This window comes from Emys orbicularis, chromosome 3 (genome assembly GCF_028017835.1).
Source record: "Emys orbicularis isolate rEmyOrb1 chromosome 3, rEmyOrb1.hap1, whole genome shotgun sequence".
NCBI lineage: Eukaryota > Metazoa > Chordata > Testudines > Emydidae > Emys > Emys orbicularis.
Window position 1 is genome coordinate 122808282 of NC_088685.1, and position 21103 is coordinate 122829384.

General features: G+C 41.6%; 1 protein-coding gene across 1 annotated transcript in view; it reads right to left on the reverse strand.

Moving 5' to 3' along the window:
- Positions 1-14471, reverse strand: part of EZR (ezrin) — a 30959-nt gene extending 16488 nt beyond the window's left edge. Inside the window, exons 1-2 of the mRNA XM_065400427.1 lie at positions 14394-14471; positions 1376-1471 (exon numbers count right to left, since the gene is read on the reverse strand). Coding sequence (XP_065256499.1) covers positions 1376-1471; positions 14394-14456 — 159 coding nt within the window. The 5' untranslated portion in view covers positions 14457-14471. The remainder of the gene's footprint in view (positions 1-1375; positions 1472-14393) is intronic.
- Between the last annotated feature and the right edge of the window lie 6632 nt (positions 14472-21103).

Here is a 21103-nt window from a genome sequence, read left to right on the forward strand (position 1 = left end):
AGCAGCCTGTTTAGTTACAAGAAAAAAGGCAAAGACAGTATCCTTCTAACACTCCCTATCAACTCCTTTCACTAGATAGTGGGGGCAAATGGATACTATTTCAAAGGGAAACACATACCTCAGACTGATCTATACTCCATGCCAGATGGTTTTGTTGGGGGGGGGGGGGGGGGGAAGAGGGAGAGACTAGAAGGAAAACGAATTTCTGTTTACATTTTAAGCAACAAACAGAAGACCATCCCAAACTATGGCACATGGAACTGCGGGTGTTCCATGTGATCAGTCCATTGCTTCAGAGTGCTGGCTCTCCTCCTTACTCCCAGCTGCTAAACAGCATGAAAACTTTAATACTCTTTATGCATCTTATGTGGAAAAATACTCAAAAAACATTTGCTGTAGTTTCCATAAATGTGTCACGACTTAGAAGTGCACAGTCTGACCTACTGGAGAACCCAGTTGCATGGACAACTTCCTGTTCCTATGCTGGGTTTACAGAGAAGCGATGAACTGATCAGGACTCCCGGCATTCTGTCAGAGTCCAGGACTGGAGTCCTCTGTTAGGGTTCAGCTTCTATCCCAGCAACTGTTCGCCGGTCCCCAGATAGCAGGTTGGAATTTACTAGCTCTTAAGAGCCCAGTGGACCAGGGTTTAAGACCCGCAGTCCCTGATAATATGGGAGCAGAGACTGCCACAATAAACTCTGTATATTCAGGAACACAGGAATACAAGAATTGCCATACTGGGTCAGACCAGTGATCTGTCCCGTTCCTTGTCTGACAGTGACCAGCACCAGACACCTCAGAGAAAGGTACAAGAAACTTCACAGTTGGCAGATGTGGAATAATTTATCTGCTCACCAAGGGCTCATCTTAATCCAAGACATCCGAAAACCACTGAACGAAGAGTACATTAAATTACAGCATAACACTTTTTAAAATCTAGAAATGAACCCTCTATTCTAATGAGCCTGGCAACTAATTCTATACTAGCATGAAAGATTAAGCACCATAAATTAGCAGGTTCCACTAAGAGAAATAAAAATAGTTGCTTATTTTGTGGAAAGCCCTGATGTGCTGGGGCTAGACTCAAGGTACACCCTGCTAAAGTGATTGCAAACAGCTCTATCACATTTATACACCACAGACTGCCAATATGCATGCACAGGGATGGGAGTGAACCTCCAGTTTGCTAGACCATTGTTCACAGGATTCCTGCCACCCTAAGTCAGCTGGTTCTCTTAAAAAAAAGCCACAAACATGGAGCTGTAGGAAATTAACAGCAGCATCTACAGGACTGACATCAGCAATTGATATCACATGACTCGTACACCAAAAGTTATCCTCTTTTCAATATTTAACCCAAAACAGCAATTACCTTTTTATCAAGTTTCAGCCAAGTCGGAAATGCTTTGTTGTCCATATACTGAAGACCAAAGTACCATACTTCACGCAAGCCTATTGTCTTAACCACCTGAAACAAAATAAAATAATAATAATAATAAAAAAGAGTTGTTATACCTGTAAAATGTCATTTGGCCCATCAGCTCTCTCCGTTGGAACCACCCCCCCCCCCCCCACACACACAACTAATTAATGTTCTAACAGGCCTCCCTTCTTCCCATCCACCCAAGGTTGCCAGCTTCAGGACCTCCAGTTGCAGCCCCTCACTGCTGAGCTAGTCCAGCCAAGAATCAGATCTCCCAGACAGGGAAGAAAACAGAAGCCTGGAAAAAAGGAGGTAACAGAGCATTAGCTGCATATTTCAACTCCCAAAAAGGAGGGTGAGAAGTGACTGATGGAAGGCCTACCATCTGTGTGTGACAGATGGATTTGTGCTTCATAATGCTACTCAAGCAGAATTGCTTGGTATAAGGCACTTCAAAAGATGTGTTGGTTGGAAGAAGGGAAAGGAGAGTTTGCAATTGTATCTGGAGCCAGTGGATACCATTATTCTGAAGAATCAAAACGATGAAATTATAAAAGAAACCCCTCTCCAAGGCTTCATCTTTGCTGCAAAAAAGGTGCATTTTTACCGTGGGAAATTAACCCACTAAAATCCTTGTGGAGACAAGGCACGGGCAGTTTCTCTGTGCGGTAGTTAGGTGAGGTCAGCCCTATACCTCTGCCTGTGGTTGAGGTCACTGTAAACACAACAAGTGCCTTGTCTCCACTAGGATTTTAGGGCTTGTCTACACATAGGGTAGTTCTTGAGTAACAGTATGTGTGGACACTTATCTGGAGTAAGAACACCTGGTTCCAGTGGGTTAAGCTAAACAGCAATGAGAACAAAGTACTTTTATTTCAGATAAGGGTCCACATATGGAGTTACTCAGGAACAACCCCACGTGTAGACAAGCCATTGCAGTGGAATAGCTAACAGGTGTTATCCCACAGTAGTGCACACACCCCTCTTTTGACAGCAAAGCAAGCTTAAATGTAAATGCGGATACAGTACTTTGCACCAACTAGAAGCACCTCTAGGTACTTCTATTACAGGAGCATCTAGAAGTACAATCCCCATTGTGTTGGACAGCTGAAACTATCAGGTAGTCCCTTCCCTGAAGATTTTACAATCTAAACAGACAGATGGTGGGAGGGTAAAAAGGTTCAAAGGTGTGCTAAAGGCTGCACAGCCAGTGACAGAGCTAGTACAAGAAACCAGGTCTCCTGACTCCCTGGCAAGGGCGCTGGAACAATCTGTATAGTGGGAGTGCGGAGAGCCATTGACCCAAACTGTAAACCCTGGATGTAATGGAAACCACTTAAAGCCAGAGGGTACGGCAGCACCCCCAACTCCAGCACCTATGCTCTCTGGCCAACACCCTATCCACTCATTCTCATACGGTGTAGTCTGTTTGCTTGAGGGACTATGTGCTGAGCCTAGCGGCTTGCTAGGCAAAGCTGAGAGCTTCTTAACGAGGCTTTGATCCCTAAGGCCTTTAGCACCCATCAACCCTTAACCAGGGAGCGGGGCTACTCAGGGAGACCAGAGCTTTAAAAAGCCTGCTCCTAAGCGGCCAGAGGAGCTAGTGAACAGGAGCAACTAACAGGGGAGTTTTGTGAGAGTGTGAGGAAGGGCTCGATACACTTAACATTCTTTAAACTTACAGCCAATCACCCTCTGATAAAAACAAAACAACAACAAAGGAAGGAGCTTCAGGAGTAAATAGAGAATGCAGGCAGAAGTCCAGCAACAGAGTGGGGGCTATCCAGTTTATTGCACCCAGTGCAGCACGTATGATTATCTGCCCTATGGGCAGGTGGCATACGTGTGCATTCAATGCAAGGAGCTCCTGGCCCTCCAAGACCATGTATGCGATTTGGAGACCAGAGTGGCTGAACTGGAGGAGCTAAGGGAGACAGAGGTACATAGATGAGACTTTCCGGGACACAGAAGAATGGTCCCACCCTTGGTCTGACAGCCTCTGTGCTGTTGAGGAGGATAAAAGTCTCAGGGAAGGAAAACTTCCAACTGGAGCAGAGGGAAACAATGCCATAGTTGAGACCCTCCTTCAAGATGATGATGTGGTATCCTCACGCACTGAGGATACCTCTCCGGGGGAGGGAACTCCAGTTATTGGGAAGAGACAGGCAATAGTTATGGTGATTCGATTATTAGAAACATAGATAGCTGGGTTTGCAATGACCAAGAGAACTGCATGGTGACTTGTCTACCTGGTGCGAAGGTTGCGGATCTCTCAAGACATCTAGATAGACTTATGTGTAATGCTGGGGAGGAGCCGGTAGTCGTGGTACACGTAGGTACCAGTGACATAGGGAAGGATAGGAGAGAGGTCCTGTAGGCCAAATTTAGGCTGCTAGGTAAGAGATTGAAGTCCAGGACCTCCATGGTAGCATTTTCTGAAATGCTTCCAATTCTACGTGCAGGGCTACTTGGACAGGCAGAACTGCAGGGTCTCAATGCGTGGATGAGACAATGCTGTAGGGAGGAGGGGTTTAGATTTATTAGAAACTGGGGAAACATTGGGGAAAGGGGGAGCCTATACAAGAAGGATGGGCTCCACCTAAACCAAAATGGAACCCGATTACTGGCACGTAAAATTAAAAAAGGTCATAGAGCAGTTTTTCAACTAAGGGCTGGGGGAAAGCCGACAGGTGTGGAGGAGCACGTGGTTCGGAAAGAGACATCCCTTAGGGGAGGATCTATTAATGGAGATTCTCTATGTCCTAGTAAGGAGGAGAGGATGCAAGATGATAAAATACAAGTAGGATCTAATGAGAAACAGTCAAATGAAAAAGAGGAATAGCGACAGGGGATGGATCATTTGATTACTTGTTCTGCTCATTCCCTCTGGGGCACCTGGCATTGGCCACTGTCGGAAGACAGGATACTGGGCTATATGGAACTTGGTCTGACCCAATATGGCCGTTCTTACGAACAAACACTGTTTGAAGAGTGGGAAACCCCCACAAGAACTGTAGTAAGGTATATGGTTACTGAGAATGTCAGTGTACTCAAACCATTTGACAGCGAAGAGCTTAGAAAATCCTTTATAATACATCAAAAATAGTATATGAACCTCTCTTAAGGATCAAATTAGTGTTATATTGTAACTGGTACCTTCTTAAAATCATGTAATCTGTGAACTGCAGATATGCTGGTTTCTCTGGTCAAAAAAGGTGACACCACAAATGCCAGAAACAGATTTGAGATTTAGACCGGGACAGCGTTTTTATTTTCCTTCCCTTGTTTATGGTACTTGTGATGCCACTCAGGGCACAGAGGCCAAGGTGTTTGCAGCTCAGATTTCTCAGGAGTGTAGGAAGGTAGTTTCATTAATATTCCACTGATTGTATTTTTATAAAAGTCAAATTCATGCAAACATCTTGTTCAGAGTCCAAAAACTTCCTCTCCTCAGAGCACTTACCTGACCTTCACTCCACAGTTTGCTTTCCTTGAATTTAGTACCCAATGAGCCAGAAGTTGGCAGTTAGCGTGTGAGAATGCCTTTAAAAAACCCCAGCAACTATGTTGATTACCACTCTAGGGGGGTTACAGTTTCAGTGGCCATGGCTGATTAGTGATAGACAATCTGTAAGTTACAGCAATGCACATGACTCAAGGGAAACTGGAATTCAAAGGAGAGGTTACACAGAGGAATTACAAGCTAGATGCCCTACTCAAGAACATAAAGGTCATCTCACACACCTGTGGGGGCTATTTCCAACTTGTTTGAAGTGTACCTTTTAAAAAAAAAAAAAAAAAAGAAGAAGAAGAAGGAATATGCTCTTGCACAACTCAGAATGCGGTCCATACGATTCTTGTGCCCTACTTTGGCTGGCTCATAAGTGAAACGCTAATTTTACTAAAAATAGACTTTAGGTCAAAACGAATCTTATGTTGTCATCAGAACATAACAAAAATCAGGGGTTTTGGAAGGTGGTGGGTGGTAAGAGGAACACACCTCAACTAGCAACTGGTAGTTGACTAAAATCCCTCCTCCTTCCCAGCTGCAGAATTGGTTTGTTCCATCACAAGAAGCCTGAGAGGTTCCTGAGGACTAGGTATATTCTGAAGAGAGGGAAATTGAGCTTTACTCCAAACTCTCTGGCAGGGAGATAATGGTGACAAGAATGCCAACGCTCAAAATCCATTCTGCTGCACAAAGCCCAGTTCTCATGATTTTATGGCAAGTGTCATGGTTTGAGGTTTTTATTAAAGTCCCACCTGTTGCACTCCAGAAAAATCTCAAGTTTAATTGAAAAATATATAGTTTTCTAGTCTGCATGGCTTGAAAAAAAAAGCTTTAAAAAAATGAGCCCTCAAGTCTTCAAAGTCAGATTTTAAAATGCATTTAGGTGCCCAACTCCTATTTCAATGGAAGTTAGGCTCCCACAAACTTAAAAATCTGGCCCCAGCAACGGAATACAAAGAAGCCTAATTTTTTTTTTTTTTTTTTTTTTTTTTTTAAATCTCATGAGTTTTGAGATTTGAATCAGGATTTGACTGAGTGGGGATGGTAATACAGAAAACCTAGATCAAACCACAAAATCCAGTAACTGGATACATGCATCAGCTCACCATTGAGACCTTTAGATACAACTTAAAAAAAAAAAGCGCTTCCCATGGTCAAGATGGCAAGTAAAGGGTACTGAAGCAGCAAATTCTAGAGTCTCATATCTATTCCAGATGGCGTAAGATGCTTGGTAATCCTATGAAAGCCAACTAACAGCAGCATGCCAACTGAAAGGCGGAAGATAAAAAAATAAGGCCACATTCTAAAGCTATTTTTATTGCCTACAGCAGAGTCACACTGCAGGGCCTAATCCTACTGCTCGTATTTGATTGGTCTCTTAGGAAATACCATGGCAGCCAACAGGAATACTCCATGAGTTAAGCAAGCAGGATTTAGCTCATTTTTGCAATGATGAAGGACTTAAGCCTCATCTTCAGTGCAATTGAGCCAGTTTAAGTTAAAATCATGTTCAACAGAACTATTTGAATCTACTCTCCAGCAAGGTTACAACTCATTTAAAAAGGCCTTTAAGTTCAAGGGTCATTTGGCTCTTTCCAGATCAAATAAAGCAATTGTACTACTCATTTAAAAAAAGTCAAGACACTACTTTAGCTGATAGCATACATTATTTAGTTTATTTGTAGGACAGAGGTAGTCAATAGGTGGACCACGTGCCAAATCTGGACCATCAGATGCCTTTGAAAGGACCCAGAAATTGTAGTTATTTTTTTATTATTTTCTCTGGAGTCTGGACCCTGACTATACCTTCACCAAGAAATTTGTAGCTTGACAAAAAATAATTGACTACCCCTGTTGCAGGGGTAACCTAGTTCACCTTGACAAGCTATTACAAATGGTCTACTTGACAGATGCTGCTCCCTGACCTCTGGGGATTTTGAAATGTTAACTCCAGGCACCACAATCAAGATAGATTTTCACAGATCACAAGAACATGAAAATACTCTCACTCATACTCCATGATGGTCTGTGATTTTAACAAGTCATATAGAATTAACTCACACTTTGCAATAGGTACTTAAAAAAATTACGTGGTGCGATATTTAAAAAATAAACAGATGGTATGTAGCTTTATAACTTAGTACTTTTCCGATTATTTTGTTTGTATTAAAGATATTGACTAGATGGGAGATCAGTCATTGATACGGATGGGACTAAGTTTTGGTTAACTGATGTTTGATCAGTGTGAATGTACAAACAGAATGACACAAACTGGACTAAGGATCTTCAGTTTAATCACAAAAATTGTTCGTTAATTAAGCCAGCAGCTCTCAAAGTAGGTGTTGCCTTCCCAAGTGTATTCTCAGAAGTTGTTTAAAGGAGGTGAGTGTGCCACCAACTTGATCCCATTCCATTACCCATAAGTTACCATGCAGAAACTAGTGGCTGTTTTTGAAAGATTGTAGGAATCCAGGATTGTGAAACTCCTTGTACTGTGGGAAAAGTATGAAGACTCTGAATATGAGCCTGATCTAAAAGGAAAGGGGTTGGAACATTCATAGGCTTAACTTTTTAAATAAAATAAACACACACCTTTACACAAGCCAGTGAAGTAGTTTCTAATTAAATAAAGGTTCAGAGGTCTGCCATACACACAGTAAGTTTGAAAACAGAGTTTGCTAGTAATCCGCAGAGCTTCACTACATGTATTAGAGCCTGCTCATGCAGATTTCAATCTTACTCTGCTGCTTTCAGGTACACTTAGATTTACATGCTTGTTTGGGCTTGTCTACATAGGGAAGTTGTTTTGAATAGTGGAATAACTATAGCTATAACTTAATCTATCAGTTCCCCCATATAGACAAGCCCTTCGTATTACTGCAAGCAGAAAACCAACTGATGTTCGAAAGCCTGAAAATAGGCTACTGGGGTAATGAATTAGGCCAACTTAAGATGAATATTTGATGTTATACTTCCAGTGCTCTACATTCTAGTCTATGAGGGTAGGGATATTTTCCCTTGTCTTTGATATTGTTAAACTTACAGATTTCAAAAGTCCTACTTAAAATATTTACCAAAAAGGAAAAAGTGGTCTACACCGGTTTCTCTTCTAGAACATGGTGTATTTACATACACTTATACAGAAAGCATAACTTGAGAGAATAGCATACATTGTGGCTCCTTTCGGCAGAAGACTACGTAAAGTCCAATTCTGCTCCAGATAGTGATTCTAAACATGGGGGCGGGGAGAAAATCCATTCTCTCTGTGGATTTCTAGATAAAGTGTGCTGCCTCCTAAAATGAAGACACCTTCTGATTGCCAGCCCTGAAAGACTATTATATCACAGCTGGAGTTATCAGATTCCTTTCATACTCTCACATCACCAGCAGCGAGGGTTCTGCAGCCCAAGTTAGATGTGTTCAATAAAGTGGTGGCTTTTGCCAGACTAGAAGTGCTCTTTAATCAAAACACTTCTTAAAACACACATACACAAATTCACAGCCAGTCCACAGATTGTGACCTTAAATTGGAAATAAGCTGGTACATTAGTAATGAAAATTGGGTTCACAGTCACCTTTCCTTTTAAAGTCTCCCATTGCTGGGCAAAGGCCCACATAAATAATGGACTGATTGAGTAGTGATATTAAATCTCATGCTTCAGGATTTAAGCCAATCTAATTATTAGGGGTTAGGACAAGTGTGTGTGTGTGTGGGGGGGGGGGGGGCAGATTATCACACATCTGCCTAATGTAGGGTTTCTTGCCCCTTCCCCTAAGGCATCTGTTGCTGGACCCTACTGGAGACAGGATACTGAACTGGATGGATCCCGGGTCTGGCAAGTCTTACGTTCCTAGTTAGTTTCACTGTTTCTACACACCGAATGCAAAGTCAACAAAATGAAAGAGCAGGAAAATAATTTCTCTCTAATCTTAGGTGTCACTTGCAATAGCAGAAGGTAAACCCCCACCACCACACACACACAGTCTGAAGGTTTTAAGTGGATGTTATCCCTTTACGGTAGTTTATTCTAGATTTTTTAAAAATAAATACTACTTTCTTTTTCTTACTTCATATAGAAAGCCTGCTTCTAGTCATTGCCTTGTTACAATTGTCCCTTACATTGCGCTGTTGAGGAGTCCTTGGGAGCCAACTTCTGCATGGACTATGGCAAGATGTTGGTAGACTATAGCTTTATTCTGAATAGCAGCTATTGTCACACAGCAGAGTGCCTCAGCAACCAGAAAAGATTCAGGTGTGGAAGTTTTAAAATAAAGATCAGTTTAAGTTTCAACCCCACCCCTTCAAAACATAAAAACCCGACAATCTCTCAATGCAGCTTTTCAATTAGACATAGATGAATATTGCTGTTCACCTGCAGCCCCCAGAGCTAACTGGTTTCTGATGGGGAACTGGTCCCCAACCCAACTCTTGTTCTTTTTAATTGTTTGATGAGAGATGGGAAGAGTTGCTGGAACAGAATATCATGATGGGATAAATGAGACTTTAAAAATAAGTATGTCTGCTTTGGATTACATCAACATACATTCTCCATAGACACGTGGACCTCCCCAGCCCTCTCAGTATTTCCCCAATATAGAACAAGGTCTTGAGGGAAATTAAATGAGATCTTCTCATTTCAGTGTGAGATTTGCAAGACCTTGTTACCTTTCCAGCAACGGACACTGCAAGACCATGTCAGATTAAAGAGTTTTCTGTCCCAGCATACTATTTCATTGATATTTCATCCCAGTCATATGGAAGACTGTTAAAAAGAACAGTGGGCAGGGGTGGGAGAGAAAGGTACTCCTAGGAATCTTGGTAGATGCGGTAAGTCATTGTAAGCAGTAGTAGCCAACACTACTTTGCCACTCCTGTTATTTTTTAAACTTGTTTTAAGCTTATTTTTCACATCAAAGTTCAATTGTAGTTAAGAAATCTTGAGACTTTTCTGCCATTTATGCAAAAGCTAGCTATATTTAGTATACCACCCCCCCGCTTGATTGTATTTCAAGATGGAATATCCATAGAAATAGAGTTAGATATTTGAAGAAGCATCTTAAAACAATCACTTCTGCCTGAAATATTTGACTTGCATCTATAGCAGGCAACACTAAAGATTGAGGATAAGATTTTTCAATAGTTCCTAAATCATTTTTGAAAGTGAGACTTTGGAACTTTTGAAAGTTATACCCTGAAAGATTGAAGTAAATATATTCTCCCCCTTCCTGCTGCAACCCTCCTCTATTCTCTGTGTAGCAAGTCAAGCCAGATCTACAGGTAGCTACTGTAGCTAGGTCATACAACTAAATGCTGCTTTAATTAAAATCATTTTATTGGAGATTTGGCAAACAGTCTATAGATTTCAAATCTAGCCCAGGTCTGTAGTGATCAAAAGAAATTAAAATTGCGTCATTCTTACAATAAAATGTGATATTGCAAGTTAGCTTTCAAGTACAGCAGTGATTGCAAGTCAGACCAAAACAAAAGCTACTCAGACTATCATTTCTATAAAAAAGGAATCCGCACAGTTCCCACAAGACTGAGTTGGCTCTGACCAACTCTTGTCTGAAATGTCATTCAAAGTGTGTTGACAAAATTTGTACAAAGAATGCATGCTATTCAGCCAGTTCTGCCTACTTGAGCTGAAAGACAGACTACACAGCCTTTTGTTAAAAGGACCAGTAGAGGAGCAAAGAAAAACTGTTTGACCCACTCATTCAACATTTTGTAAGAGACGTTAAGCTAATCTTGCCATTTTTGTGTACAGTTTTAGTCTCTCTTTCCAGGCAATATTAATGCTCTGTTGGCATACAGGAGTCTTTATGATTACAAACAAGTTCTCTTTCAAGCCAGAGCTGTGAATTCATCTCTAATATATATAGAAGTACAGCTAGGTCTTTGTGAAAAGCAAGCCTAGGATAAATTAGGCCATTCTTGGCCTATTTCTGTTCTACCCAATCAATAAAAACTCTTGGGTATTTGTTACAGGCACAAAAAGAAGGTATAAAAAGGTTTACAAAAATGCCACTTGCCTCAATCCAATCACTTCCTCGTTCTTGTTCTGAGCCATAGCGGCCCCACCTCCCACTAGTGACATCAGAGATGAGCTCATGCTGTTTCTTTTAAGCATATCCTCGGAGCAACAGCAAGAGGAGACAGTTTGGCTGCCCATGTTCTTCAGTGCCTATAAGTCCTGTGTGTTTTGAAGAACCCACTGACACCAATGGTCAGCCTCTTTGCTTTGTCCTAATGCACAGGGTGGATGTGCCCTGTAAAAAGCGGTTACACTTAATATGCAAAATGCCTGACTCTTCTGGGGTCCTGTTACTCTGCAGCCAACTCACAACATCTGTCCCTCAGTTTCCTCCTTGCTTCCCCATCTGTACAGAATGGTGATAAGGCAATTGCCAAAGGTAGGTATTAAGACTTGAATCAAGAAGTGTTATTGTAGAAGTCCAAGGTATTACAGTAATTCATGTGCGCAATATTTTAACCCAGATATTTAAAAAGATACCTGATGGAAGTAAGTGTGTTCATCATATTTATATAAACCAGTGGTCCCCAACCTTTTTCATCTAGCGGGTGGCAGACGACGAGCCACGGAGGACCGTGGCAGCGGATGAGCATCCACCGAAAAGCCGCCAAGCGGCAACGTCAATAGGCGTCGCCACCGAAATACCGCCGACAAGCAGCATCATCCAGAGGTGTCGCTGCCGAAAATCAGGGGCATTTCGGCAGCAACGCGTCTGGATGACGCTGCTTCTCGGTGGCATTTCGGCGAATGCTAGTCCACCGGCCAGTACAAGGGTGCACTTAGATGCCATGGTGCCCACGGGCACCGCGTTGGGGACCCCTGATAAAAACAGTAGAACCTCAGAGTTACAAACACATTGGGAATGGAGGTTGTAACTCTGAAGTGTTCGTAACTCTGAACAAAAGGTTATGGTTGTTCTTTCAAAAGTTTACAACCGAACATTGACTTAATACAACTTTACTGTGCAGAAGAAAAATGCTGCATTTATCCATTTTAATTTAAATGAAACAAGCACAGAAACAGTTTCCTTACCTTGTGAAATCTTTCTTTTTTTAGTAGTTTACGTTTAACAACGTATTGTACTTGCTTTTTTAATTTCCATCTCTCCTGCTGCCTGATTGCGTACTTTCGGTTCCAAATGAGCTAATGTGACTGACTGGTCAGTTTGTAACTCTAGTGTTCGTAACTGATGTTCTACTGTATATTCAGTTATTAAAAGAATTTGCCCTTAATACACAACCCTCATATTGTCATGTACACCTATATTAGGTCGACTTACAGCCACTGCAGTAATTACTGCGGAGTTCATATCCACACTGCCCTCCTTCTGTCAGTGGTGCACATTCCACCGACTTAAGAGGGGCAGTGTGGGGAGCGTGGAGCCAGGACCCCAGAGGCAGCCTGGCTCGGCGGGAAGAGGATTTTCTTGTCAATTTCACAGCTCTAGCATGGAGCCATGAAATTGACAAGAATGACAGCCAACAGCTGACATAAGTAAAGCAGCATCTACATGGACAATGTCGCCCTAATTATACCAATATAAGCCCTACGCCTCTCACGGAGATAGAGTTAGGCCTTGTCTTCACTATAAAGTTTTGTCAGCAAAAGCGGCCTTTTGCTGACAAAACAGGGGAGATGTACACACTACAAAGCTACTTTTGGTGGCAAAACTCTGCTGTTTTGCCAACAAAATAAAACCACCTCAATGAGAGGCATAAAGCTTTTTGCAGCAAAGTCAAAGTGACAAAGCATCAGAGTAGACACTGCTGTTTGTTTTGTCCACATAAATGGCTTCCACCAGTATCCCACAATGCCTGCTGTAACCGCTCTGCTCACTGTTTTGATCTCTGCTGCCCTGCAGGCATGCGCCCCTCCCCTTTCAAAGCTACTTGAAGTATCTGACAGCTGAGCATGCTGCTCCATTTGGAGAACAAAGAGCAAATAATTAACGTGGAATGCTCCTATTCTGCTCTGGGGGGGGGGGGGGGAGGAGGACACCAGGGCCTGATGTGGGGGGAGTGTCCCCCTCCCCCTGCCTCAGGATAGGTCTGTCAGCCTGTCTCCCGTGCCCCAGACACACCTCTCTCCTCTCCTCTTCCCCCCCCCCCCCCCACTTCAGTCATCAGCTGCTTTTTCAACCTAGTAGGATGTCCCTGGAGAAACCTGCATCACGTGACGCTATACCTGCCCCATGAGGCATTGCAAACCCTTCCCAAAGCACCCTGCAGCCAGTTGCACAGTGGGATAGCTACCCACAGTGCATTGCTCTGTGTCGATGCAAGAGCTGCTAGTGTGGATGCCCTCTGCCGACACAAGGAGCTAGTGTGGACATGCAACAGCGGTTTTAATTAAAGCGCTTTAAATTAAAGAGGAATAACTTTTGCTGACAAAACTTTGTGGTGTAGACAAGGCCCTATTACGTTGGTGTAGTGGGGCAGTTATATTGGAGGGAGTAAGACTGTAGTGTGTACAATGATAGAGTTAGGTCGACATAAGCTGCCCTATGTTGATCTAACAGTGTACTGTAGCTCAGGGCTCATTCTACAGTATGTCCCTCTACATCAGTAGAAAGACAAAAGTCACTAATCTAGACAAGACATATCATCAGCTTAAGGTAAGACATTACCCACGTGAAAGAGTTTTAAACAGCTCATTCTTCACAGGACAGCACATCAGCAATGGAAGAAACTAGCAAGGTGGCACAGTGAAACCTTTCCAGGACGCTCTACTATACCTCTGGCACCCAGAGAATGAAACTCAATATAAAGGGAAAGATTCATAATCACTTGGAAATGGGCTTCACTAGAGAAACGTGGGCCCCAGGGATACTAATCAGCCTCTCTCATACCCTTTGGAATATAAGCCATTAAAGTCATTACCATTGCCCCTTCATTCCAGGCTGTTATTGTCTCCTTCCCTTTGTAATCCCCTAGCAGGGACAGATGCCCAATATTTAAAGTCTCAGAGTGAGATTAATAAATATTAAATGACTGAGTAATTTCGTAAGATACTGCAACCTCACAGAAGGTGCACTGAGTTCTAGCAGAGGCTCATTATGGGGGAGATTATGTTCGTAAATTTGTGTTTATCATACTGAGAGGACAACCCATGAGCGTCTCTGCTGGAGAGAATAAGGCAAATATCAAGAGCAGTAAAGGCTGGGTGAATGCACTAGTGGATATTTGACAGACATACCATTTATTTGTTAGTTATCTCTAACATAAAAAAAAATAGTGGCCAATTATTATTATTATTATTTTTAAGGATCTTTGCTTATTTATCGTGGCCAAGTCCAAAGGCAACAGTCAGGCTTTAGAATACCCCATTCTGATAGGCCCTGTACAAAGTCAGAAGAGAAATGGTTCATGACGTGAAGAAGAGCTTACAATCGACAATGGTTTCACACACATGCACAACTGACCTGGTCAAATAGCTGTTTGCCGGTAGTGTTGGGCTGGATAGCAAACTCCAGCTCCGCATCCATAGTGGTAACTCGAACATTGAGCTAAAGAGAAAATAAGTAGAGTGATTTCAAAAATATTGAAAAGCCACACAACCAGTGTGAACTATATGTATAGTTCATAGAACCGGTACTGTACATGTTTGTAAGCATTATTTCCAATAAAAAAAATTCTTAAAGGCATCATAGGCATCTTCACCTCACTGAGGATGAGCATTAACAGTGGCTCCAGTCTCTCGCTCTCTTTTTATTTTTAAAAGACTATTTACATTTTAGTGTATTCCTCAGTTAGAGTTTTGTGTTATCACGTAGACAAAGTTAATTAAGGGCACTGACTTCACTGGCTTATCCAGATTGCTCCACAGGTTTTGTTATTCAGCCTGGAATTGGATTGGATTTCTGGTTAAATGAGAAAACATTTTAGTGTTGATTGCTTCTGAGCACAGCACATGGTGAGCAAGGACTGCATGATGCATTTAAGACACCCCTTAATCCTAAAAGAATGTCATGACCAAATTAAATTTAGGAGTTTAAAATTATATGTTCAGCTCCCCTTTATGCTAGAGCTAGATTTAACATAAGGTTTTAAAGGTAAAAGGCAGTTGATTATTCTTCCAAGCCAATCAGCATTAATCCAATAAACATCAATTATGCTTATAACTGATCTACTGAGCATGTAAAAAGGCGTTAAGGGAGGTTTAAGAACACTGAGGAACAAATATTTTAATAATAAATCTTATTAATTGTGTTTATTTCAAAGGCAAAAGGAGAAAGGTGATCAAGTGTATAAAATAGAAAGGTTAGTACTATATGCAGAACACTAATAGACAATTTCTTTGTTACTAGTAAAATATCTCTAATTAAAAAAACAAACAAACAGGAAAGCAGCAACCAAGCCTGCAGGAAGGATCATAAGGAGCCGCACAGTAGTGGCAGCTCAGAAAAGGATTGTCTGAAGGTATGATACAACAATACTGTCACCTAAAAAGTACTGCACTTTGTACCCCTCAGGAAGACTCCTCCCTCCACCCCCAGGGTTGCAACATAAATATCGGTAAGGGAGAGGTAATAAACCATGAGAACAAGAACTTGAAACCACAGACAGTTTTGCTACACAAGATGAGGGATAGGGGATGTAATGCTCTCCTCTTCCTTCTTTGTTCCACCATTTGCTTCCTGTATAATCTGCATTTCTAAAATAACACAAGGATATTTTTATTCGCCAGCTACATATTGTACAGCTTGGTGTATTTTTCCTCCTCCTGAGGGTGAAAAGATGGGACACATCATTTTACGAATGCAACACTACAGAAAGCCAAAACTAACAGAACAGAAAAGTCTGCTATAGGTGAGGAACTTGTATACCAGTGACATTTCAAAATATTTTTAGACTGGGATTAAGAGGTGGAAGAGGAATATCTGCCCTTTTGCAGAGTGTTTCAAGTTTAAATAGCTTTCAGCTACTTAAAAATAATGTAGATACTGGAGACCGCCCTTGAAAATTATAATTTATATATGAAACTACACTTACGTCAACTGTAAAATATTGGCAATACTAGTTTTAATGTATTTAATTACAAAATGGAACACCTTCAAGTTAAAACGTAAGACACTTTCAGTGAGTTACATAGGCTCCAAGAGTCATTAAAATAACAAGTTATTAGAAAAATCTCTCCATTCCTTCTTTCCAGTTATTTACCTATTGAAGAATCAACAGTTGCACAATTGTGTATCCGCCGTGGCCAAACCCCAGAAGCTGTCTGCAAGATGACCCAATGCCTTTAAGGATTTGTTCAGATAAAAGGATACTGTTTAAAAACAGTCAAGCATGAGAGAATTTTGCAGGTTCTAGATTTCTTTTCAACTGAATCTAAACTTTTCGAAAACTTCTTTTCCACCCTAGCTTTAGTATTTGCAGAGTTCTAGAATGCTTTAAAATATGAGACAGTACCCAATTTCCATGCTTTAAAAAAAAAAAAAAAAAAAGTCTTTTTCCTGTCAAAAGGGAAGGAAGGATTTTCCAACTCAATGTGCACTCGGGGTGGGGGGCATTGAAAGCTGAAAAAAAGCTCTATTTAGAAATGGCAAGACCAAGATTTGAAGATCTAACCCCTGCCAAATAAGAAATCTTCTTGCCCACCCCCTGCAACACAGGAAAGTCAGATAATATTATCTACTAATCTCTCCCCACACCCTCTAAGGAATGCATACATTCGTAATCCTTACATACAATACAAAGCTGCAGTTCCTTTAGATTATTTACACTTTTGGCTGAAAGCCACATTGTGGGGTAAAGTACATTTTTGCTGAGATTTTAGGGAGGTTGAAAGGATATTTTCCCTACCACCACAGAGCTGAATCCTACTGCCTTCCTATACATGGCATTCCAACTGACATCAAGATACACTTCTTGCTTTAGTAGCAACTAGCACATCATTACTGTATGAGTGGGGAGAATATTAAGAGTTCTTTAGCTCCCTAGTTTGAAAGGATATCAAAGATTAAGTACTCAGATAGCGAGATATCCTCCTGGTTATACTTAATTTTTAAGAAGCTACAGAAACAGCCACACAATCAGCTACTGCTTATAAAGGTCCCACATCTCACATTTATTTTTAGTTGTTTGAACAGGGGTTAGCTGTAAGAACATAGGGCAAAACTGTTAACATGTAAACTATCTGCTCTCTGCTGCAGTGGGCTATACCGTAATGCTAAACATGTATTCAACTGGCTGCCTGGTTCATCCAAATATTAATTTTCCTTACACTGAGACAAGGTTAATGAACCCTCTCATTCTGCATTTCAAAAAAGGTTCAGCAGAGGTAAGGAAGAACTTGGCTCTGAGGCCTGGATATCTGTCAGTGCCAAAGAGGTCAGAAAAGGACTCCTCATTGATCTATAGAAAGAGAAACATTATGCTTTCAATTGTCCACTGTACTTTCAAGGATCTGAGGCCTTCCTGGTAAGGCTACAGAGTCTTCCATCTAAGAGGTCCCCCCGCACTTCCTGCCTCCCAGTAAGCCTTATTCTAAACAAGAACTCTGTGGTCCGTCTGAAAGCTGATTCTGGAATATTCACACGGAGACATGGTACAAGTTTTTGGTCTCGGAGGCAAGGTAACAAAGGCGGTGTCTAGAGCCTAAGCCTTCTTGAGACCCTTGGTGGGAGTCAGGGATTACAAGGCTTTTTTCCCCCCATAAGGTGAGGTCAATGCCAGAGCTGTAATCAGCAAGGCCCATAAGAAAGTAGTGGCCACAGATGAGAGCCAAAGCAAACAGACTGACAATCTAAATTGCATAGGTACAGACAACTGGAGAAGATGCTATGGTGGGAGCAGACAGATTAGTAGTCTATTAGCAACAGAAACCTCAGTGGAAGGGAGTTAAGGAGGAAGCCTGATGCATAAGAGGGAGACTTCCAAATGGGAAGTCATCTCTGCATGGGACAGCATGACAGCTCACCATTTAGGACATCCCTAGTAAATCTTGGCATTATCCCAAGACTGAAATTTGGCCCTTAGCTATGATAGAAAAACCCACCAATATGGTAGCAGCTCAGACAAGTAAAGGGATAATGTACGTACTATACACAGTGTATGAAATATTTACACTTTAGCATATACAAGTGCTAAACAGCAAGATGCTGTCTTTCCACATTTAGGCCCCAATTCTGCAAACACTTATGCATATTGAGTAGGTTATTCACATGTATAGAATTAAGTAGGCATTATATATTATATATGTATTTAAGTTTACAGGATCAGGGCCTTAAACAAATGTATTAAATATTTTGTGTTGTGTTTTCATATACAGAAATTAAAAAAAACAAACCCCAAAACACATGGCCTGGCCTGTGCAGAGACACTCTTGTGCACTTGGAGTGGAAAAGATGAGGAGAATGAACACACCCCACCCCAGAGCCCGAGAGAGAACTGTGCAAGTGATGAACTATATAATCGTTTCCTCTCTTAGCTTTTCAGCATGATCATAAAATAAGTTTACACTCAGCCTTGAGTCAAACTGTTCAGGTTTAAGATCACAGTTTTTATAAGCCTCATCTGCTGGACTATGGAATACTAAGCCTATGATTTAGACTTGAACAATGTCTGCTCTGAACAACCTACTTGTTATTGGGACAGAAAAGTGGAAGTATGAAGAAAAGTTTCATTCAGGCCCACCCATAAATAAGGCTGCTCTGCTCCTACCTACTTAATCCAGTTTCAGATCAGCAGTATCTTTTTAAGTAGGGCCCTACCAAATTCACGGTCCATTTTGGTCAATGTCATGGTCACAGGATTTTAAAAATAGTAAATTTCATGATTTCAGCTATTTAAATCTAAAATTTCACAGTGTTGTAATTGTAGGGGTCCTGACCCAAAAAGGAGTTGTGTGGGCGGGGGGGGGTCACAAGGTTAGGGGGGGGGGGAAGAGAAGGGTTTCTGGTATTGCTATCCTTACTTCTGCGCTGCTGCTAGCAGCAGTGCTGCCTTCAGAGCTGGGCAGCTGGAGAGCAACGGCTGCTGGCTGGGAGCCCAGTTCTGATGGCAGAGCTGCTGCCAGCAGCAGCACAGAAGTTGTGGTATGGTATTGCCACCCTTACTTCTGCCTGCAGAGCTGGACCCTCAGTCAGCAGCCGCCGCTCTCTGGCTGCCCAGCTCTGAAGGCAGCAGTGCAGAAGTAAGGGTGGCACAGTGTGGTATTGCACCCTCACTTCTGTGCTGCTGCGGGGGGGGGGGGGGGGGGGGGGGGGGGGGAAGACGCTGCCTTCAGAGCTTGGCCACAGCCGCAGCTCTCCGGCCACCCAGCCTTGAAGGCAAAGCAGAAGTAAGGGTGGCAATACCACGATCCCCCTGCAACTCCCTTTTGGGTCAGGACCCACAATTTGTGAAATGCTGGTTTTCCCCATGAAATCTATATAGTATAGATTAAAGACTAGATTTCATGAGAGGAGACCAGATTTCATGGTCCAGGACGTGTTTTTCATGGCCATGAATTTCGTAAGGCCTTATTGTAGAAGCCGTGTTAGTTTCAATAGGAACCTTTTGTTTTCCAGGTAACCTGTCAATCATAAGGGTCTTAACAAAGCATTAATGTTTTTTTTTTTAATAAGCCATATCCTAGGGCAAGATATCATCTTTTAACAGAAGGGTGTTACACTCAATTAAGTTCAATTTTAAAAAGGAATTTGTATGAAAAATTGCCATAAATCCTGCAACACTGGATCAGTGGTATGATCCATCTCTTCTGTTTGCTTATTTGAGCATTGGCCTGCTAAACCCAGGGTTGTGAGTTCAATCCTTGAGGGGGCCAGTTAGGGATCTGGGGCAAAAATCTGTCTGGGGATTGGTCCTGCTTTGAGCAGGGGGTTGGACTAGATGACCTCCTGAGGTCCCTTCCAACCCTGATATTCTATGATTTCTGACCACAGTTAATTCCAAGAAGGCACCCACCTTACAACTGGGCCAGGTTAACCACTGTACAGTCAATTGTTGTATGCTGTACCCAGAGGGGAGGAGGAAAAAAACAAAAACAAAACAAACCAACAAAAAAAAACACACACACTAATAGTCATCTTACACCCTGATACATGAGATCCTTTACCTTAGTAACATCTGTGATTTTGTAAATTAAAAGACCATAAAGTTAGGCAACACACTTATTTCTTTCCTTCAGCAGTAAATTCCATACGATACAGGGCAATAATTTAAACACCAGTAAAACACGATAAGTACATTATACAGAGCAACTCCTTGTCAGATGATGGGAAGGACTTATCAGTTTTTACTAGGGCTGTCAAGTGATTAAAAAAAATTAATTGTGATTAATCACGCTATTAAACAATAGAATACCATTATTTTAAATATTTTGGGATGTTTACTACATTTTCAAATATATTAATTTCAATTACAACACAGAACACAAAGTGTACAGTGCTCACTTTATATTTATTTTTTATTACAAATATTTGCACTGTAAAAAAAATTTTCAATTCACCTCATACAAGTACTGTCATGCAATCTCTTTATCATGAAAGTTGAACTTACAAATGTAAAATTGTGTACAAAAAAACTGCATTCAAAAATAAAGCAATGTAAAACTTTAGAGCCTACAAGTCCACTCAGTCCTACTTCTTTGTCAACCAATCACTCAGACACACAATGCTGCCCGCTTGTTTACAATGTCACCTGAAAGTGAGAACAGGTATTCGCATGGCACTGTTGTAGTTGGTGTTGCAAGATACTTACATGCCAGATGCGTTCAAGATTCATGTCCCTTCATGCTTCAACCACCATTCCAGAATACTTGCGTTCATGCTGATGAAGGGTGCTGCTTGATAATGATCCAAAGCAGTGCGGACTGACGCATGTTCATTTTCATCATCTGAGTCAGATGCTACCAGCAGAAGGTTGATTTTCTTTTTTGGTGGTTTGGGTTCTGTAGTTTCCACATCGGAGTGTTGCTCTTTTAAGACTTTTAAAAGCATGCTCCACACCTCGTCCCTCTCAGATTTTGGAAGGCACTTCAGATTCTTAAACCTTGGGTTGCATGGTGTAGCTATTTTTAGAAATCTCACATCGGTACCTTCTTTGCGTTTTGTCAAATCTGCTGTGAAAGTGTTCTTAAAACAAGCACATGCTGGGTCATCATCCGAGATTGCTATAATATGAAATA